The sequence below is a fragment of the Buceros rhinoceros genome, unplaced genomic scaffold, assembly GCF_000710305.1.
Source record: "Buceros rhinoceros silvestris isolate BGI_N320 unplaced genomic scaffold, ASM71030v1 scaffold6386, whole genome shotgun sequence".
NCBI lineage: Eukaryota > Metazoa > Chordata > Aves > Bucerotiformes > Bucerotidae > Buceros > Buceros rhinoceros.
Window position 1 is genome coordinate 11,151 of NW_010419261.1, and position 22,793 is coordinate 33,943.

The window sequence follows — 22,793 nt, forward strand, 5'->3', positions numbered from 1 at the left end:
GTACCAGAACTGAGAAACAATTTGAACTCGCTGGAATCGTACCTGTGGCTGTTGAACACTTTAACGATTCTTCCAGAGATATGCTTCAGCCCTTTTTAGTTTGGTTTAGAAAAGGAAACGAAGGGTCTCTGTCAGCGTTGCGAGGACTTCTACAAAACTAGCAGAATCACATGGCAAAAAACTAGTGGAGTGACAAGTACAGAAAAACTGCAGAAACACCAGGAAGGTAACATTGCTTGAGGGCTCTGTCAAAATGTGAAAAACGCAACGTTGTTAACAGAGAGGGAGCTTCCAGTTTGGGTCGTCTTTGACTTAGGTTGAACCTAAAGGTAGACTCAAGCCCTCTCCCTCTCTCTTTTCTTTTCTTTTTTTTTTTTTTTTTTTTTTTCTTTATAAAGGTAGACTCAACCCCCCTCCCTTTCTTTTTTTTTTTTTTTTTTTTTTTTTTTTTTTGATCATTATAAGCATCAGTGATAGCCGCTAATAGATTGGCTGTTTGCGATATACCTTTGATCTGTCAATTTAAGCCATCTCTTGACAAACAGACAAATTTTTGGATAACTACTACGAGCCAAACCAGAAGTGATTGTCTCTCTCCAACAGTGTTTTTTGATCATGTGAATATTGGTTCCAATTGCTATCCTGGGTGATGTTTTTGTTAGACAGCACCTGCTACTATGATCTAATGCAAGGAGGCCCAGTTGAACTTTCCAGAGATGACTGGGAAGCCCTGCGTGTCAGGGGAGTCAAGGTTGGATCCACTAATGATGAAGGTGGAAATAATTTATACCAGCCTATTACCACACTGGACAGATCCAGTTCCTCCAGAAGGATCTGGGCAACTCCCATGAAGCATTTGTGGTCCATTCGGCCGTAGTCTCCCCAAACTATTACCTAGAAGAACATAAAACACAGGTTCAGCATTGTCCCCAAACCCACGTTTGTATGTTCACTCCTGCTGTTACGTGTAGCATAAGGAAAATGTTATTCTTAAGAGTGAATGATTGCTCTCTCTTGTAGGAAAATCTGTATGGCAGGATGGGAGTAAGAGTCAACAAAAGAGAAATGTTTAATACAGCCAGACATTTTGCAGGTCTGAAACCACAAGCCACAAGGACGCATTTGCTGGTATTTATAAAATTAAATGCTTAGTGAGTTGGAATGGGTTTATGCATATTGCTTAAACTTAAGTAAACATGCAAGTGCTTCTCCAAATAATAGCCTAAAATGGGATTAAGAAGCAACTGACCTGAAGGACTTTACCCTGTGGACTTTCATCAAAAACCAGTGTCTGTTGGTACAAAGGATCAAGGGTCTTCCGTGCAATTCTTGTCTTCTTCTTGGCTATACATGCTCCATTTTCCAATAAATACACTTTGACATATGGAGCTGCAAACAGAACATCATTAATTTTATGTTTGCACTTAAAAACTCCTACATTGAAGATCTGAGCTGGAGGACAAATGCCTTAAAGGGAAGCTGAGTGGAATGAAAATGACCCACATTATCTTCACTGTATAATCTGAATACAATTATATATTCACAAAATAAATGACACAGCCCATAAGGAATTAATTTTATTTTTACAAACTTTGAATGTAATGATCTAAGATGTTACTAACATAATTACATTTCATGTCTGTCATTTTTGAAACATTTTCTTTTGCCAGGAATTAACTGTCACTGATAGCTACTCTGGCAGGTCTATATATGTTTAGGGTTCAGAGATATTTCAAAACAAAAGACTTTGATGTTTCATCGAAAGTCACTCAGATAACATGGACGTTAATTGCTCTTTCATCTTCAGCTCCTAAGGAGGTTGTAAATACCATTTTGGCAAAATGTTATCTAAAACAACTGTTCCAGTTATGGTAAGCAGTGTTTGTGGTAGCGATCATAAATCTCCTCCAGTAAACATTCCTATAAATAAGAACTTAAAAAAATGTCTTTATAAAATGATACCATTCATTACACAAATTATTGACACTGGCACTAGCATAACCTGCTGTCTTTTTGAAGCACTGTTGCGTACAGAAGATCCTGGCACGTGGGTCTGTTAAGCTGTTTGTTTGAAGCACTTTCATCTGTTCTCCACCTCTTGTTTTGATGTGGAACAAACAGAAAGGACTTTATCTACACTGACAAAGATATATGACTTGCCTAAGATACACAGAAATATTTCTCCAAATGTTCCTTCCACATCAGATGATGAGTTGCTGAAAATCATTTCTTGAAAGGTGGCATGCAACTGGCAGATGCAAGGTGGTAAGAAGTGGACAGTGGTAGCCAGGATATATCCACACACACATTCCTTGTTGAAAAGCAAACCAAACAAATGCAAATGTAGTGACAGCTAAAGAGGAGCTCAAAAAGTCTCAAATCCCCAGTTCATCAGCATATTTCATATTCTGTTTTCTGTTCATATATTGTCTATTTTTTTCCCTACCTGGGGTAGATTTAGAGCCAGGTTTTTGCGTGAGGCCACGGGCTCTTATGACTTCCACTTCTAACTGGCCCTTTTTGTCCACCATTCCAATTTGGATGTCACCTGAGAGGGAGAAGAAAAACCCACATTTTAGAGAAGGAGTATGGTATAAGAGTGAGAAACAGGAAGACTAGTTTGCTACTAGCCTGCTGCATTAGTGTGCCTGTCACCTCTCCTCCTCATCCCTTTAATTTCTCCATCCTTAAACCAGGACTAAAAGATACATACTAGGAAGCACGGTGCCCTTTCTTGGTGTACGGTTTATACCAGAGCTCACTATCTCCAATCCATGGAGGCAAGCAAATTTACAGCAACACTATGTGATAACCACCTCACCTTTAAGTCCAGAGACTTCCTATCTAGAACTGTGGTCCCAGAGTGCCAGTCACCGATATGTGCTGTCCTGACAGTGGTCCCACACTCAGAGAGCTTAAAACCCAAACCCATGATCAGAAATCCCCTCAGCTCAAAGTTTCTGCCTCGAAGCTGAGATGCAACAGCTGGCAGTGTGAAGGCTCCTTGTCCGATGAAGCAGGAAGGAGAACTGCTGGTAGTGGCTAACATTGAAACCTGCTTCTGTAACTACAATTGCCTGACTGGATCCTCAGTGTCAGGCAGAGACAACAACCAGACAAGGCACACAGTCATAGCACAGCTTCAGAGAACGATGCCTGGGCTCAGGAGCTCAAAAAGGTGACAGTTTCCCTAGTTTTATCAATATTTCACACACATTTTTTTCTTGTGAATAAAATTTTGCAACATGTTAAAATAAGAACCTGCTTTTGCTACAAAAGAGTCAAACTTGTTTCTTTGCCTGAGTTCCCACAAAGGACCTTTCCTGCAGGAGAAGAAAACTGCCTAGTCTGAGGCCAAGCACTGTTCTGATCTAGATCAATGGAACGCAAGGGAAGTCACCTATGGGCTTATGCTCAAAGCGTTATATCTCTGTGGTTTCATATATAATGGAATCAGCTGGGTAGAAACCTAACAGGCCACTTAGAATAAAAAATGCGCAGTATGACACAGGCAGCTACATGACGCCCGTGCAAATAAAAGAGCCATACACGTACCCATAGAACACGTAGGTTTGTATATATTTGACACGTAAACTCTGATAGTCCAAAAAAGCCCACTCACAAATAGCTAGCCCTGAACTAGAGAATGTGTGGTCTGGATTTAGAAAGACAGCATTTTGAAATTAGCTGGATATGAGATTTTCACATACTTGACTAACAGCATATTAAAGCAAAGTTTATACCTTGGTACTTGAGGTATGACAGAGCAGCAGGAAAGATTTTTGTATTGATTAAACACTGCTTGAATAAACAGAGCTCTGTGTTACACTTAAAATAGTTCACTGAAAAATTCCAACAAGACTTTTTAAGAGCACATCTCCATATCGCATATCCAAAATGGAACATGCAACAGGGAACCAGGAGGGGGAGCAATAATACAAACATTTTCAAATCATCACTAGTGAAAGGATTCCACAAGAAAGTTTCTGTCTCTTCCTGCTCATGAGTTAGGAGGACAGCATTCTCATCTGCAATTTTTATTCCTATTTCTCTTTTCTTTCTCAGAAGTAGCTCAGCAGCCCTTCCTGAAGCTGATTCTCCCAAGAGAGATGTACTGACGGATTGGTCATTTATAATTTCCAGCAGAAAAAGTATACTAATATATAGTATACTAGTACTTAGCTCCTAAAGCACGCCTAAGAATTGCTCAGCACACCTTACACACTCATACTCTATTCATAACCAAGATACAGCTAATGCTGCTGCAGGGAAATACAGGCTGGTCCGGAACACAGAGGAGACCACAAATAGCCCTAGGCAGCTGCTGTAGAAGAGGATTTCATGAAAAACACTGGCTTTATCAGCAACTGATTACTGGGCATCGCAAATGTGGGCACAAGTTTCACATTCTGGGGTTAGATGAACTAAACTTGGACGAGTGCAGCTTTGGCCAGACACTGTCTGTTGTCACATCCAACATAATCTGTGGCAAGTAAATATAAACTCTGAACAGATGGGATTTGGCAGTGAGGTACAACTGGAGAAGCCACAATAATTTTGAGTGGGAAGTGCAACTCCTGTCTTTAAATTGCAAATGAGATTAGCTGAATCTCAAATCGAGCAAATACTGTTTCTCACCCCATGTTGGATGCTAACATGCTGGAACACCAGTGACTGGGCATAGTACCTTCAAGTGTACAGTGAAGGAAGTCACTTTGTAAAAGTCATTTTAGTGTTGTAATCTGGCAGCGTGTGCATTAGTTTATTGGCTTATTACTCATTTAACAGAGGAAAACATAATATTCTTACCCATGGCAGGGGTTGCTAGCGTTTGTCGGCCTACTAACTGCGCAGGTCCAAGTCCATCGAGGAAATCACTAAACTGACTGTCAGCGCCCAGCCGTACTCCAGGAAATATTAAGCTGAAGTAAAATAAAAGCTGGTTAAGCAGAAGAATAGGATTAATTTCTATTGTCCTACATTATTTACCACAAAAGTACTACTGATACAAGGCAAGCAGCTCAGGATGTGCAACCACAAATTGTTCTGTAGCATCAGGAGTGAACTGTCTCCCATGGACCCCAAAGAAGTATAGTGAAACGCTTTCTGCACATTGACCCAAAGTAGTCCATAAAACAGTTCTTGCTAAGGAGTTCTCCTGGAGCAATGACAAGCCTGACAGGTGAATAAACTTGTGAATAAACCTTGCATGAGAAAACATAAAAAGCCTCACAAGATGTAATAGCCCATCATTCTTCAAACTTGAATGCTTGATTTGCATTGTAATACTGTTTTGTATCCATACGTACATCCAAACCCCATCCACATCAGTTAGAACAAACAGGGAAAATGGATGTATACACTAAATTAATCTGATCGCTGCAGCTGCTTAAGGAAGCAGTAAACTGGCAGGTAATACTAGCATTGATTAGAGCTAAACCTCTCACTACAAATAACATCGGAAGTTAAAGGTGACATTTCTAATATCTGAAAAAGGGCCAGAAGGAAGGATAGAGGGAGAGGATTTTAGGATCAGTTGGCACAGTGCACACATCCCTGATTATGTGATGCAGTTGTGCAGCTACCCCTTCACATTGCAGTTGTGTCCAACTCATGTTCTATAAATAAGATAGTGATGCACTTGGGGGAAGTGATTAAACACTAGAAAATTGTTTTACTGGTCATTTTTCTTACAAAAATACCAGCATTTAACATTCTTCATTCACTGCGATCTAAACCCAAAGCTGCTGTAAACTCACATTATCATATGCACGTTTGCAGAGCATCTGAGGATTTTGTCTATAGCTAAATCACAGAATCAGAGAAAACCAGAAGACTTCAGAGAAGTTTTCTAAGCCACAAAGTACAGCACCACACTGAACAGACCCCTTTGGTATCCCTTGTGCCTAAGGCATAGTGTCCTGTTTAAGGAATGTTTATCTTCATTGTAGCAAGACATGTTTAACTGTTTCGCCTGAGTTTTGTTATATGTCTCCTTTGGCCCATGCTCCTGGGGTTCCCGTCAGAGTCACTGTTAGATACTGGCGGTATTCTCATTTCACTGGCCTCACTGTTTCTTTACTCTTACTGGAGACTGGAATAGGGATGCAGAGATCAAGGACAGTGTTTAAGGCGAAGGTCAAGTGTGAAGTGGGTTTGGAGTCAGGAAATGAAGCTGAGGTATACCGAGGATCAGGGAACAACCAGAAGAGCTGTAACTCCATCAAACCAAAAGTTGGGGACAGAAACATAGTGAAAAGTTAGGGAGCTGGTGCCCAAAATATGGAACTGGAAAGTAGAACAAATGCAGTCAGATGTGAAGAAATCTATTATATGAGAGTGCTGAGAGAGAGAATGAGAATTGTCAGAGGCAGAACTGATGCTGAAGCAGCAAGAGCTGGGGAGCAGGCACAGGAGCCAAGGAAGCACAAACAATACAGAAGATGCAGATAGTGTGACTGTGAGCTTTTGATAGCTCACCTCACCTTGAAGACTGCCCTAGTTCTAAAAGATAACTTTCAAACCAAGTCCCACTATGCACGCTCAACCTGCAAGATGTCCCAATAAGAAGCGAGCACTCTGTTTAGCTCCCAGGCTTGCTCTCTTCACTTCCTCAGAGGCTGATTCTCAAGTCACAATTTAAGGCTCTGCTTTGCAGGTTTTGCCCTCCAGATGCCTGCTGTAACCTCCAGATCCAGACCTTGGCTGCCCCAGCCTTGCCAAATCTGTTTACACACTCTGAGGGTGGAGCAGAGGATTAGGCTGTTCCACTGAAGTGAACCTCACTGTCAGTGCTGGACTCACACTTCTTGCACACTGCTAACCAGAGCTTCTCCAGCTCCTTCTTAGCAGAGTCCAGTTTATTGGGCCCTTTGTCACCATAGTGAATGACTGGTGCCTTACAGCCTGGAATTCCAGCATAGAGACACAAAGGAGGATGGCAGGATGGAGTGTTAAAAGGGTAAAAGCAACGCCCTATCACAGAATCATCCTGGGAAAAATATTGGGATATTTTACTCTTGCCCGTCATTCTTCATCTGATGCTTATCTATTTCGGTTTTGAGTTATTCATGATGGAGCCTGTTTTTTTTATATGGCTCTTGCAATTCTTAGCATTATCATAGAATCATAGAATGGTTTGGATTGAAAGATACATTAGTGATCATCTAGCTCCAATGCCCCTGCCATGGGCCGGGACACCTTCCACTAGATCAGGTTGTTCAAAGCTCCATCCAACCTCGCCTTGAATGCTTTCAGTGATGGGGCATCCACAGCTTCTCTGGGCAACTTGTTCCAGTAACTCACTGCCCTTGTAAAAAAGTGAGGGTGGTGAGATCATCCAATGATGCAGAAACTGCACCTTTACACAGTTCCTTGCCACCACCGTGCCTGCCCTTGGCTCTTCATGTCATATACAAAGTGCAGTAGAAATTGTGGAAACACACTAAGCATATAAAAAGATGAAGCTGAAAAAGACCCAGTTTCTCATTTTTTCCAGATCTATAGGGTGCATTTGCCTACCCCTTGCTTCCTCTTTTGTGGAGAGGCATCTCTTAAGAATGCCCTAGTGTGCTTTGGCACACACGGTAAAGTCCCACTGAGAGCTGCGAGGAGGCTGGAATATTCACGGATACTTTTCTGCCAGATCTGCCTTTGTTGTCCTTTCCTACAGACCGAGTCATCTGGCAGTGAATGAAAACAGCTGCCCCATTCCCCACAGTTTTCTGCCTGATTTCAGCTGACAGGGCAGCTGGACTCTGGGTTTACAAGTCTCAATAAGACACTTGGACTAACTCCAAACTAAACTTTCTTTATACGTAGTATTACTGAATAGGATTTCGTATCACTATCACAGGGATTTACATACAACATCTGAAGTTTAATTCTGAGTTAATCCAAACATAACTCAAAGAAAAAGTACTCTATGTTTTGCTTTGTTTTGAATAATGTGGTCTGAATTTAGCTGTCTTTTGATAAACAAAATGCCTCACTAGATGACAGGGAAAATATGAATCTTTAAGTCCTCTCTCAATTTCGATTTTGAAGAGATTTTTGTTATCTGCCTAAATTAGTTCAGATTTGCAAATATTTAAGAGGAAGAATCTGTACACAGAACTATCCCCTTCGGCCAGAGCTCAGACCTCTGTTCACACCTCCAGTTTTCTCACAAAGTCAAGAAACTTCTTCTGCGTTACCGATATTTTCAATGCCACTTACTTGCCCTCAGAGCTGTAACTATTTATGCTGCCATCAGTAGATTCCCGACTTGGCTGTCGAACCATACGACTTCTCATCTCTGCTGCCATTCCTGTCTCTGTGCTCCTCTGTATGGTACTCCTTAACTTCTTGCTTCCAGCCTCTGAAAGCAGAGAAAAAGAAGTGATGGTTAGAATGAGAACTTACAGCAAAGCCTTTCCTCGCAGTTTCCCCCCAACAACAGTGATCTGACTTGACCATTACTATTTAATAATACAAAAATACTATTCTCATCAAAGAAGGTTTCTCTCTTCCTCAGCTGCAAACAAGCAACATCTTCTTTAAAAGGGCTGCAACCTGAAGATATTTTTAAGGCAAACTTAGAAATTATGTGTCTTATTAATAACCTTTACACAGTTGGAATGTAGGCAGGATGACTGTGACAGTGTCTGCTAACCATACTCAGTAAGACGTCTCTAGCCACCTTGTTAGTTAGGTGACTGCAAAAGAAGTTACAACTCTCTCAGAAGAAAGAGGAGAAAATATCCTTCATGCATGTTAAATACTAAAATACTTATTATCAAAAATATAAGAACGTGTTTTTACTCAGCAAAGTCTTACTTTTCACCACAGAAATATTTGAAAGTAAACAGTGAGCTTTACATAAGTTCTGATCTAAGCACTTGCTAAACATAATTAACCCTTCGAGAGTTTGTTTGGGAGATGATGGACTTCACAGTCTAGATTTGCAACTGACCACTACAGAATAATCACCTTGTGAAATTGTTTAAAGACTTGATCCATTAGGAAAAGCTTCCATCACACATTCTACAAAATGCAATTTCAGTTCCTCCTGGAAAGTTTCATGTTACCCTTGAGCAAGGAGAACTTCCAGTCCTTTATGGGGGTGGTTATGGGCTTGAGGTGCAAAGGTTGATCTACAATGAATGGATTCTGCTGTTACATGTCAGAAATTATGCTTCTAGATGAAGATAACTGTGCGTAAAGATCTTTGATTGAAATACTTCCACCAAAGTCTCTATATGATGTATTAGCATGTGCTTCAAACGCAGCATCCTGTTCTTTTTAATTCGGTTCAGCCTGTCATTCAATGGGTAACGTTACTTTCTCTCAGGAAGTAACAGATCTGACGAAGCTTCATAAGTGCAGGCAAAAACATTCTCCTTCATGTCAGTGCTCCTTCATTCGCTCTCTGCAAAGTGTGTGCTTCCTTTTCACAGTCTGTTCAGGGGAGCATCTCTAAAAGAAAACGTTTCTTCCACCTCTACCTGCTGTGGAGACTGAATTGCTCTGAAAAATTTGTCACCTTCTTGTTTAACATGGACATTGTTGACATTCGAAACTTACAGATCTTGATCTTCCTTCACATAAAAGTTACGGCTCTGGTAGCCCCTGCACAGTCTGCCCATTGCTCAGGGTGTTTAAACATCCTGTAGAGAATAGCTGGCCCTTGCTCTTTGGGTCTGCAGAACTGGTGGAGGTCAAGGAGAAATCACACAACAGAGCAGCTCCCCGTGCCCCTGAGTTACCACAGTAAGCTCTTTGGAGCCGGCAGAAAGACAGCAAACATGGCCAAAACAAAAAAAGAAAGAATTCATATATTTGGCTTAGGGGAGGTATCGCCACAGCAAAAGGTGCTGTGGTTTTCCTCTTAAGTCTTCTGGACCAGGGTTTGTTTATCTAGGGTCACCCAGAAGCAGAGAAACAAATGCCTCTGAGTAGATGAAATCAGCTACTTCCATGGATCCTTTACTCCCTTCTGAGGCCAACAGCTCTGAGTTTTTGCTGTGGGCCACTGCAACTCATCCAAACTCCCAGTCCTTGGTCGGATAAAAATGCATTATTCAGTGCTGTTAAATGTGAGGTAGAGTAGGCTGGACAAGGTATACCAGGCAGGCTCCACTCAGACAACGCAGGCAGCTGTGGAGCTTCAGTGACTCCGTATGTAGAAAATCAAATGATACATTTTGGATCTGAGCTTTATCTTTAAAAGTAGATGGCTTATTCAGCATATCAACGCTGAAAGATAAGCTGAGCATCACAAATTAATCAAAAGGCAGCCTGGGAAGTATAACCCACATGCAGAGCCCTACACCAAAGCAGGATTCTCACAGTAGCTACACATTTGCCACCCATATTGGTTTTGACTCCCTCTCCTGCTGGGACCTGTTTGAAAGTGCCTTTGCTTCCATCTGTTCCACAAAGCGGGGGAGATTATGTGGTTTACTCCCTGCCTTCTTTTCTGGAGCCAGCCAGATCAGGCATCACGACCAAAAGGATATAAAATGGTAGAGCCTGGAATGAGGGCAGTTGAATAGGCTTGCTTGTGAGTATTTACGACTCAGTAAATGGGAGTGAGTGAGGAGACACTAACGTAGCTACAAGAGCATCATGACCTTGGGATAAACTGGGAAAGAGATGTTGCTCTGGACCACCTAGACAACACACTGGATGCTGAAACTTCAGAGCCAGGCTGTTGGGAAATCATAATGGAGAACACAGTCATAGAAATAATCACTGTAAGAAAGATCCATTCACTAAATTACAGAAAGGAATATTTTGAGTCACAGTAGAGATTGAAAATAGCAAGTGTGGGGTTTTGTTCTTTTTTTTCTTTAAAAAAGTAATTTTACATTATCACAGATAACATCCATGGTGCTGCTTGAACATACTTCTTTGCTCCACAGATTTTAAATGCACAGACCATGACAAGAGTTTTCCATCAAGAGTTTTATGGCATAAAAAACTAAATGACTAAGAACAAAAGCACACATTACACAGGTTTGGGACGTTTTATCCTTGGTCAGTTATGCATGTACTTTTTTTTTTTCCCCACCCACTTATAGCACAAAAAAAATCCTTGTGCATGGCCACAAGCAAGTCCACAACCTTTTCTCACAGTGCTGCAAATACCAGATTGCCTTTTCCCAAATATTTTTCAAGTCACTGCTCTCTGTCTTACTGTGCTGAACTCCACTTCCCTTTTTTTTCTCATCAACATTTTTTTTCAGGTTGAAGATTAAAAAAAAATTCTTTTGCCTCCTCTTGTAACTGCTATTAATATCCACAATGGGAAAACTAGAGTTCTCCTGCATATTTTGTTTTATAACCCCAGTCTTAATATTCTGCAGCACTATCAAAAATATAACATAAAAGTAACCCAAGACAGAGACAGAATGTTGAAATCCATCAAGAGTTTTATGGCATAAAAAACTAAATGACTAAGAACAAAAGCACACATTACACAGGTTTGGGACGTTTTATCCTTGGTCAGTTATGCATGTACTTTTTTTTTTTTTCCCCACCCACTTATAGCACAAAAGGTAATGAGAACAGTTTATCTTATTGGTGTACTTCTGTAAACTTCTTAGGGAAACCTAGTTCTGCAAGAGAGGGAGTTGGTTAGGATAAAACTGAGCTGGGAACTGCTGTTATTTCTGAAGGAGCCCTGGTAACATGAAGTCACTCTGGGGTACAAATTCCAGTCCTCCCTTGAATGCACAATGAAATACGAGATCTGAACAACTACCAGAGCTTCTCCTGCTCTGCTAATTTGTTTAAAATTAATTTTGATCTTGTATTATCTTTAATCTAGCAGTTCCGCATATAACCTTGGAACGCTGTCTTTATACAGACAGAACAAGGTCATAAAATATTTAAGTTCAATATCTATGCTATGATACACTGAGAATATTTTCTACTCTTGTCTGGATATCTATTGCAGAATGCTTGGTCTTGCTCCTGATTTTTATTAGTGTGATATGTACAATTAAATTTTATGTTGCAGTTATTTGCCTATACTGAGTAAATTACACTATATTCACTGTACAGACTGTCTCTATATTGAATACCATTTAGGGGCAAAATTTACTCCAAAATGGTCTGTATGCTTCTGTCTGCTGTGTCAATTCTGCAAGGCTTTCTGTGTGCTGAAATGCAGAGTGGTGTGCTTACACTGCACGTAAACACACAGTTTAACAGGTACAAGCTAGAGTAAAACTATTACGGAGCAATTGCGATGAATGTTTTTGCAGATTTAATAACTGATGCAAAAGGTTATTAAAAGCAGCCATCTGCAGCTACAAAATACACACAGCTTGTAAGCATTTTGCAATCAATCAACAACCTCGTTGCAGCTACTCCTGCTACAACAGACGGTTGAGAACGGTTGAGTGTGTGCAACGTGCAATTTCAGTCTACCTATTATAAATACAGCCTATAGTGATTCCTTTTTGGTCTGATGTGAAACTGATCTCTGATTTTGGTTTTATCAGACAAAAGTAAATTAATGGGGATCCTGATGTAAGTAATGATGAAGAGAAAAAAGCAAGCTTGTTAGTGTATGCGCCATCTTACATTAGCACAAAATATCAACGCAATTGATGTGTCCCCAATTTCTGTACCTTCCAGTCATCTTCAGGTATAGCAGCCAGGAGCAAAATGCTATGGACAAGAGAACTGGTCACTGAGAGAAAGGGTCACTGATAGTATCTACAGGATTAAGATGGCTGACTAGAGACACCTCAAGGCTAGCTTTAGGTTTCTAAAGGCATCCAATTCAGAGAGGACAATGCTAGGACAAACGGCCCAAAATGACTTGTATCCATGACTGCCCTTAGCAAAGGCATGACTGAACACAGCATCACTGCTGGCCTCTAGGCTCCACGTGCTGCCTGGAGGCAGTGACTACGTTTTGTATTCACTGTAGCTCTTGTTTCAATACAGCAAGTCTGAAATAACAGGAGGGGCTCAACCATGACTTGCTGGAGCAAAGCTTTTATCCTGTGATGCCAAGGTGTGTATTACATGACACACGCTAGGGGACATACAAGAATATGCAAGGACACAAGCTTGGTGACTTATTCAGTAGGACATTGTTAGAGACCTCTATAAGGCAGAAGACAACAATCCTGACAGGGTCTTCAATGTACTGCCTGTATGAAGAGATGCCTTGAGTGAGCAGTGCCTAGAATCATACCTGAGGGCACCTAGTTGGTTAGCATCAAAAAAAGAAGCAAATTTATGTACGTGCAGCACCTGGGTTATGTGGCACAGAACATTTGTGACTGGTTCAAAAGAAAACTCCAGAGAACAAATCATACACCACTGCTAAATCCACTAATGAAAGGGACAGTAAGAAGAGTACTAATACTGAATGTCATCGCATGACTCAAGGGCAAATGATTCACAGTATCTAGCATGCCCATGCATCCTAGAAAGCCTAAAAGGACTACAGCTCCAAACCAGGTCTGACTGAAACCTGACAGGAGAGTGACCATTTTGTTGTTTTGAGAGACACCAAGATTACTCCAACTGGAATAGTAAGGGTCATCCTCAATTCAAAGAACTATAGAAAGAAAAGCCAAGGGGCACATTTTCTTCTGGTCCTTTCTGATGTGTTCTTGATTTCACAACCTCAAATTTAGCTGCTTGGGGACCTGATAAATTTCAAGTTCTCAAGTTCTGCAGCATCCCACTCACTCTTCATGGAGCACTTTTAAAAAACAACGAAATACATTTACAACTGAACTGACAAAGTGCCCTCTAGCTTATAGCCCTAAAACAGAGGAAGAAAAGAAATAATTCAAACAGCATTTGTTCTTTTACATGTGTACATCTCTCAGGTGAACTCAGCAGCAGATTGATCACAAACACTGAAAGCACATAGTGACTATGGAGAGAAGATAAGACAGTGAAAAATAGGACATTTAAATATAATGGTTTCCTAAACTTTATATCCTGCAATACTCCTGCAACACTGTATTTTCTGTTCTGTGTATCCTGCCATACTCTCCTGAATATATGATGCTGTTTATAAAACAACACCTGAAATATCACAGTAATAGTCTTTCAAATGTTTCCTCCAACTACTACAGAATATATTCAAAGAAAGAAAGCTGTTTATATTCTGTGGTGTTAGATTCTGAGGTTTAAAATCCAAATATAAACCATCACATACTTCTTCTCATTTCTAATTACTAAAACAAATCCACAAAAAACCATTTATACTATTACAAATAACAAAACCTTCTAGAAAGAATATTCACTTTTTCAGCTGGCATAATTTATCAAGATTTTATTTTTTTATCAGGAGTTTGAAAAAAAAAACAGTCTCACAATTATATTTATAAATTCACATATTCAGCTGGCAAAACAATTTAAATCCCAATATATAGTTTCAGACAATACAAAAAAGGTAATGCAATTAGTCTATGAATATTCACAGTACTTTTTCTGACATATTTAGAGACAAAGGAACAGAAAGCACCAGTCCTGACAAAAGGAGACTTCACTGAAATGCTGTTAATAATGACATTAATGCATTGATGGCATTTTAGCCAGTGTACTGCAGGATCTCAGCTTTTGACTGTGTTATTCACTGAAAAGCAAACTTGCAAACTCAGACCCTTAACAGTTTGCGCTTAGTTTTCAAAGGAAAGTAACTTTACTTCTCCAGCAGCTCTTACTGACCTCTGAAAAGCTAAGGTAGTACTTTGAGAACAAATGACAGGAACTGCTTAAGGTCCATGCTCAAAACAAAAGAACTTACTTAAAAATCAGGCCATTATTTACTATCTGACAATGGTCTCAAAAACTTTTGAGCAACTGCTTTTACACATCTTATCTCCTTAAGAAAAGATGGTCTTGGGCACATTGACTTAAAAAAAATCCAAACAACAACAACAACAACAAAACCCCACCCAAAACCAAACATGGTTTTGTATGATTATCCTGATACATATGATTTTCCCATGTCAGGGAAGAAAACCTGTGTGTGAGACCAGGACACATGTATCTTAAGAAAAGGCAAGGGTTTCTGGTCAGAAGAAGTTCAGTTACAGCTTCAGAAAGTACTATTATTTTTTGTCCGAAGACTTTTACATTAACAATTTTGTCTACATAATTGCAACTAAGTGAAATGAGTCACTGTCTGTCAGCCGAAATGAGGCAATGAGTGATGATATACGGTAATGAGTTTTTACTGCTGGGATTGCACTAAATACACTTTATAAACATACAGAAATAATAGCATCTTCATTACCTTCTTCACACATACACAAAGAGCTATATAAAAGCAGAATATGTCAATGAAACTGGTAATAGGTATACACGCCCAGTTCTTGGAACTCTTCAGTATTTCTTCACTATTTCACTGAATCTCAATTAGTCACACAACAAAGTCATGTTTTGAACAAATTATTTAGTATATAAACAGTTTATAAAATTTCAAGCACTCACTTTCGCATATACCCTTGGCTTTGTTAGACTGGAGGAGAAAGCAAGACAGAATGAAATAAGAAGCTCAGAAGAGCTGTTTGCACTTTAACAGTAACACTTTACAGAAAAACACAGCCCTACATTACAGCATTGTTTATTACCAGACAACCCTTAGAAGAGAACTGACATATGGTACAGAGATAACATCTGTCCGCTGAAAGTGTGCTGGGACACAGCTGCCCGTTTATACACAAGGGGAAAAAAAACTGTAACGCAAAAGAAAGTAGAAGAGGGTTTTTTTGATAAACTAAACCAACATATTATTTCTTTAAACATATTTAAGTAAGGTCTTTGGTTCTAGACAGCCATTACAAATGTAGTAAATTTGAGACTTTTTTAAATAAGAGTCTTCACAACTACAAATATTCAGTATTTACTATTAAAAACATTAAATGACAGTATGATTACTAAAAGACAATGTTTTACAAGATGATATCACCAATAAGACAATTCATAAGAGATCACTAATAAATAAATTATTCTTACTCTTGCTATGCGCCTTCAAAAAATTTCAGACCGATGTGATATACATAATGGCAATCCAAAGTCTAATTCTTTTAATAATTTCCATAAAAAATGTAAATTGAAACACTGCAAAAAACACTGGTGGCAAATCTAGTGAAAAGATGTCACATGCCTTTTTCTACAACTGAAAAGTTTCGGAATTATAACTCAACCCTAATTTAATGGCATGGCATACTAATCAGGAGACATTGCGGCTCCAGAAACAGTCCTTTCCTTTTTCTCACAACAGTTAGCATCCAGTGAACTGATCTGAACATGCTGTACCTTTTCTGTACTTTTGATTTGTGCGGATTACAACTTTCAAGCCCTTCAGGTTTTATTTTACCACTACCAGCACCTCCCAGGTGGGTATTATATTTCCTTTAAAAATGCCACTAACCTGCCTTTAGAGGTCATTTCTAGTGTGTATCAGATCAGTGGAATATCACACTGACATAGGTTTTTCCTTGGTGACTGTAGCATTGCAGAGTTATAACCCCAGACTAACAAACACTGCTAAAGCAGACTAATAAGTAGGTTCATCACAGCACCACACAGAAAATACAGGCTTACCTCTGGTTTAAGCAAAATTAAACATCGGCTACGATATAATCCTTAGCAAGCAGCTGGCACCTAAAGCAGCTTCACCTTTGTTTAAATATCTGGTGCTGTTTCTGGGTAGAATAAATCTGTGGGGTCCTGGTGTTGCCTCTCCCTCGTTCCCTTGTAACTACTTGGCACTGCAGCACTGGGAGGAATGATCAAGTTGCTTCACTCACAAGTTCCTTTTACAACTGTGATTACATTATACGGCCTTGCAGTGAAAGAAGCACTGAACTACCTGCCAGCTAGCAGTATACTGCCAAAGGGTTAAAAAATTCAGTCAGCAGTGTATTTGCTAGTGATGTGCAAGTACAGAAGAGCACAAAATATTCCTGGCAATCTTGGGAGATGCATTTTTTTTAATGCTGCTGCTCAGAAGTGGATGAGGAGAGTCAGATAAACCCAGAAACACATTTCTCTAACCTGGTGATTTTGATTCATTTTGCATGAATTTTTGTACAAAACCACCTGGAAGACTGCATAGCTGAGAAAGCATCGAATTAGCATTAAATACTAAATTACAGTTATGCTACAGAAAAATCTTAACCATGTTTTTGTCTTAGAGGGACTTAGGCACACCAGAGTTAAAGTTTTGCTGTCTGTTAAATGCCCGGGTCCATTTTTAGAACAGAACCTTCTTTTTTAACTATTTCTTTCATCTTTAAACTTCAATTTGAGGAAACAGGCTTTGCCACCTGGCCGATTCCATGTCAAATTGCTCAGTTTTTCTAATATTCTATTCCAAAAAAGTAACATGCTTTTCTCTTGCAATTGGTTAAGAATCAATTAATTTAACACATCTTTATCAACTTGGCATTCAAGCATTTTAGGGACTGATGTGCTTTCTCTCACTCTCTTTAACAAAGAAAGGAGGTACCCAACCTAATGTATACAGTGAATTTGCATTATCAGGTTGATTAAAGATAGGAAAGAGGAAGGAAATAACTCAGCATTTGTCAAGCAAAAAGAAGAAAACTATTTCAGAAAGAATTATAATGGGATAAATATGAAAATCATGCATGCAGTAAATTTCTTTCCAGTGGATCTTAAAGTTATGGTGAAGTTCTGATTATTTAAAGTATCATAAAGTGATTAATAAGAAAAAATGCCACAAAATACATCGTGCATTTCAGCTAATAAACATATCACTGCAAGTACTGTATAGGCATAGGTGACTAACAAACTCAAAATCCTCTGCAGAGGGAATGCAGTATATCTCATGTTACACCTATGCAGAAATGTTCACCTTTTTCCATTTCATAGGCACAGATTTCCTATACTGTGCAATGGTTAAAGTAATTGGTACCTTCCTGCTCTGCAGTCGGCATTTAGAAATGATGCTCAGAACACCACCTTACCACCTGTGGCTTACCACCTTTTTGAAAAATATGGTATCCATTTCTCTTGTGATGTACGTTAAAGAAATGTAAAAAGCAAAATTCAATTCAATGGAAAGGTTTATCTTCCAAAGATATGTCAGGATTGAAATGCTGATGTTGGTAGCTGCTGATGTGTGCATGTCACCCTCCTGGGACATGCCTTCAGCGTGGGCATGGCAAAGGCTCTGAAACCAGGCTGCTGTGTTGAGCAGTTTTACACAAAGCACTGCCCTTTTGTCAAGCGTACAGAAGTTCCCTCCCCCTCAAGCTCTTGCTTGGGGAAACTCTACAGGGGTTTAAAGTTTAAATAAAAAAATATATGGAGGGAAGACTTTCAAACCATGGACTCCCAGAAAGCCTCCAGTATGGTCACAGCCTTTCCTCTTTTCCTAGCTCCAGGAAACAAATAATTCCTTATATTTCTTGGATGCTCAAACTCCCTTTGCAGGCTTGTAACTGTTTGTCCTTCTCTTCTGGATCTGTAACAGAAAGGATGACCAAAAGCTCATCTTGTTCCTCCACCACTGCAGGAAAAGCAAATTCCAGCTCCTCTGCATCCTGAAATACTAGGCTCAGACCTTTCCTCAGAGTAAATGTTTCTGGGCAGCCTCCAAAGTACCACACACTAAAATAAACTTTCATTGAAACTTTTTGGATTCCTAAACACAGATGTGCACATTGTTCTTACAACCTTGTTTGCACTGCTGTACCCTGTATCACCATCAGTGACCCCACTGCAGTTTCAGCTACAGCAAAGTACATCCATGCTCTTCTTCAGCCAAAGCACCTATCCTAAGGTTTACTTTGCTTTTGAATTTCTTTTTAAATGTGACTATATAAAATCCCCAAACCAGCTATGTTGTGATAACAGACAGACCTACCTCTCATATTAGAGGTCAGCTCAGGTAACAGCTGCCAGAAGGGAGTCTAAAAACTCAGGAGAGCCTCCTTCTTTTGGTCAGCTAGAGTTGAAATCTGCTTAATGGTGATCCCGGTGCAAAATTTATCTTTTTAATCAGCTTTTTATTCACTGTAGTCATTAAGACAGGTAAGCAGTGAGTGAAACAGTTGCTGAATGACTCCGTTTTACAACAGCTGTTTGTGACATTATGTTCAAAGTGGTTTACACTTGTTACAGCAGTCAGTATGTAAAAACACCTATGGACTTGGGCAGCGGATCTGTGCTGGATAAACACTGCATAACTCTAAGATATAATTGTTCCCTTTGTGTTTATATTATTGGAAGTGGACAACCGTACACGGAGACTCAGTTTAGAGACAGATTGTTCAGCCAAACTTCCCAAATGAATGCTCCAGCATAACTCTATTATGAAATCCTAAGGTTTGCATCCAGTGTTGCTGGTTTACGCACTGAGGAAAACTCTACTGACAAGACATAAAGGTTCAGCTGTGCCACAGACAGATACCAGCACAAAAAATTGCCACAGCATCAGTATTGTTTGATTACTGGGCAAAGTAGGGAGAGATGTGAGATAGAAGGATTTTCTGTAACACTTTGCCTTTTGCCATTAAAAATGAATTGAGGTTGTATTTGCAGGTCCCTATGGCTGTCCAATTCTCACTTTCAGCTCTCATTTCTGGGTTGCAAACCACGCTTAGAGAGGAAGCAATTGCCTTTCTGAAAGGCAAAGGACATGAGAAAACAGCAATCAGACACCAGGCAGAAAGGGTACTTATACAGCAAGAGTTGTTCTGTGTTTTCTCTGATAAATTATGCTAAATTTTTATTACAAATCAAGATTTCTTTATTATGACTGTTAGCTTGTTTGATAATGGTTTCCCCATATAACTGATGTGTTACGAACATAATAAAAAGCTAAGAAAAATATAAGCACAAGGGAAAGTTATCCATATATTAGAAATTAATATTTGAGAGCTTCTGAATTAGAGCCAATAAATATAAGCAGACAGTGAGTGTTTACCAAATTTTAAAGCCCTTTCAAACACAAGGCAGGATGAGATGGAAAAAGAAAATGAAACAGTGCTAGTATAGCCTTTCTTTATAGAAAAACACACAACACCCTCCCAAATTTCTAGTTATTTCTGAAGTGAAAACACCTCAAACTGCTATGCCTACTAAAACTCAGGTTTACTGAACTACAACTTTTAATGCAACAGCGCAGGCATATTAGTAAGTTTAATTATGAAATGCACTTGTCTTCAACTAATACAATATCCATAAACATTGCTCCATGTATGCTAATAAAGGACATTACAGTACAATATGAAGTTAATTCCAATACTTCCAAACTATTTAACTGGCCATTTTCCTCCTTCTATATTATCCAAAAGCAGAGGCTAAAATTTTCTTGCATAAATTTTCTTGCTGCTTTGATACAGAGGGCATGGAAAACACTATCAGAGATGAAGAGATGCCAACCAATTGAAAATAAACTGGAAAACAAAAACCATATATGAGCATCGGCACCCAAGAAAATGAGACGGAGCAGCAGAATATCAAACAGCTCAGTATGAAGGGAAACTCTGAAACCCACATCATAAAAACAAACAGAAAAATCTCCAATAATCAATCAGCCAGTCTGAACCACATATTTCAAACCTGAATTTACTTGCAGATAGCATATAGAAAGATGTCCCCCCAGAGGACATGGCACAAAATGAAAATATAATAAGCAAACCTAATTTTCATGGTCCTAGGCTTACTACTGGTTAAACAGAAACTTGCCTTTTACAGTAATTTTAGTCTCTATCATCTTAGCAAAGAATAACTCAAGCCAAGCAGTACTACGTCTTTCCAGGGATTTCAATATATATTAGCTCGTGGATGAAGATCATAAAATACAAAAGTAAAACAAACTTGCCTTTCATAGCGAGATTACACCATAGTGCTTGAATCTTGCAGAGCTAATGGTCTGAAGGTCAGGCTCTTTGGAACAGATGCACTAATCTCTTATTATCTGTATATTACACTCATTATTTTAGATAGTATTTTTTCTTGGAACTGACAGATAAAGCTCCATTTGCTGCTCAGGATTACTATGATAATTAATGAGAGTGCTTCTTTTTGGGTGTGTTCACAGTGTGGGAGGTTAGCTGCTATTAAGTACAGGTTGCTATAAAAATAGCAATGGCCAGTGAAATAGTAGGCAAAAATAAGACATGTATATTCTGTGCAGGTCAGATGTCATCAAAATAAGGATTAAACACAATATATGCAAAGAAGAAAAAAAAAGGATTGCTATACACAATATAAATTAAAATCACATAAGGTAAAACTTAAAATCAAAACATGGTCTTGCTCTGTTATTACAAAATATTCTTTAAGGAAACATGCAAATCTGTTATTACAGTCTCTATAATCAGATTTTAAAACTCCATGAGAACAACAGACTCTAACATGACAGAATATTGGAGAGAAAACAGAATATGAAACAACATAGATGGACTTTGAATAAGCTTAAGTAATATACATATTTAGTACAATAACTATTTCAGAGCCTTTAAATAATGATTATATGTTATTAGATACACCATCTTTAGAGTATGAAAAATAATCAAAACTAGCATGTCAGGTATTAGAAAGAGGACATTTTTGAAAAGGAGTCTGCAGTCACAGGATTTATTCTATCCATTAGTGATGTAGCACTGAAGATATGTAATGAAGATCATCTCCAGTTTCTTTCAAAGCAAGTGTTGATGTGCATTTCAGTGGCAACAGGAGCCAATATCACCGACAGATGACTCAAATCTATACATTATTTTACCTTACAGTTCTTTCATGCAATGTGCCTGATTGCATTCTGTTTACAAAAGAATATATATACATTCACAATATCTCCTGCTTTCCTCAGCTTTAAATGTATGTATTTAATTTTTAACAAAAAGAACATATTCTAGAGGAAAATTGAAGGCTTTTATCTCAAGAACTTCCAGTATATAGTCAGAAAAGTTCTTAAAATAGTTTATGTTTTCTTCCACAGAAATTTTTAAGTAAAAGGAGTCTTTCTGATCCTTCATTAGACACTGTTGTCCAGTGGTCGTCTTTTTCTACAGACTGCATTATGTGTATGCCAAGTTGTGAAAGAGGAAGATGCACAATGAAGACTGAAACTTTTTCAAAGGCCTTAACTTTTCTACACATTTTTTCTGTCATCTTCAGAGGAAGTTTGGGCTATGCAGGCTCATTGACTATATCAAGCTAAATATAAAAGCGTGGGTAATTTAGAACATATCCAAAGTGCACGGTCCTATTTTCCTCTATATGTGAAAGAAGTAGGTTTTTATGCCTTACACATTTATTCACAAAAGCATGCAGAATTTTCACCAAGGTTCATCATGTGTAGATCACCATGGGACTATTCCCAGTGAAACATATACAGGACTGGATGTCACCCTCATCTGCATACTTAATGCATCATATTTAAATAAAACTTCCAATATGCTTGTAATGTGATAATATGTTACTTCAGCAGTGAGGAAAATAATGCACTTTCCCATAAAATCCTGTTCCGGCACAATAGTGCCTGTAAATTTGAAATAATTACAATTACCTAGCTACTAGGATATGATTTCTATAAAATAGTATTATGTTTTTAATATAACTCACAAACCATGAGTTTATAGTATGGTCTATTCACGCCAACAACAGAATAATAAATAAAGCAGCAACCCAGAATCAGGGTGAAATTCTGGTTTGCTTTTGTTGAGAATTCCAAAGGGAAGAGAGAACATCTGGTGTACACTTAAGTGATCTCTTATCATGCCATCTTCCTATTCAGCAGGTAAGGCAGGTAACCGCAGTATTTACAGGTATTTTGTAAAGATAACTTG

The 22,793-nt window shown here is 38.8% G+C and overlaps 1 protein-coding gene across 13 annotated transcripts in view; it reads right to left on the minus strand.

Moving 5' to 3' along the window:
• Positions 1–427: 427 nt before the first annotated feature.
• Positions 428–22,793, minus strand: part of RIMS1 (regulating synaptic membrane exocytosis 1) — a 135,244-nt gene continuing 112,878 nt past the window's right edge. For all 13 annotated transcript variants that reach the window (XM_010138840.1, XM_010138845.1, XM_010138844.1 and 10 more), the window contains 5 exons: positions 8,218–8,359; positions 4,810–4,922; positions 2,447–2,548; positions 1,250–1,389; positions 428–894 (listed from right to left, as the gene is read on the minus strand). In XM_010138840.1, the coding sequence (XP_010137142.1) occupies positions 676–894; positions 1,250–1,389; positions 2,447–2,548; positions 4,810–4,922; positions 8,218–8,359 (716 nt within the window). In that variant the 3' untranslated portion in view covers positions 428–675. The remainder of the gene's footprint in view (positions 895–1,249; positions 1,390–2,446; positions 2,549–4,809; positions 4,923–8,217; positions 8,360–22,793) is intronic.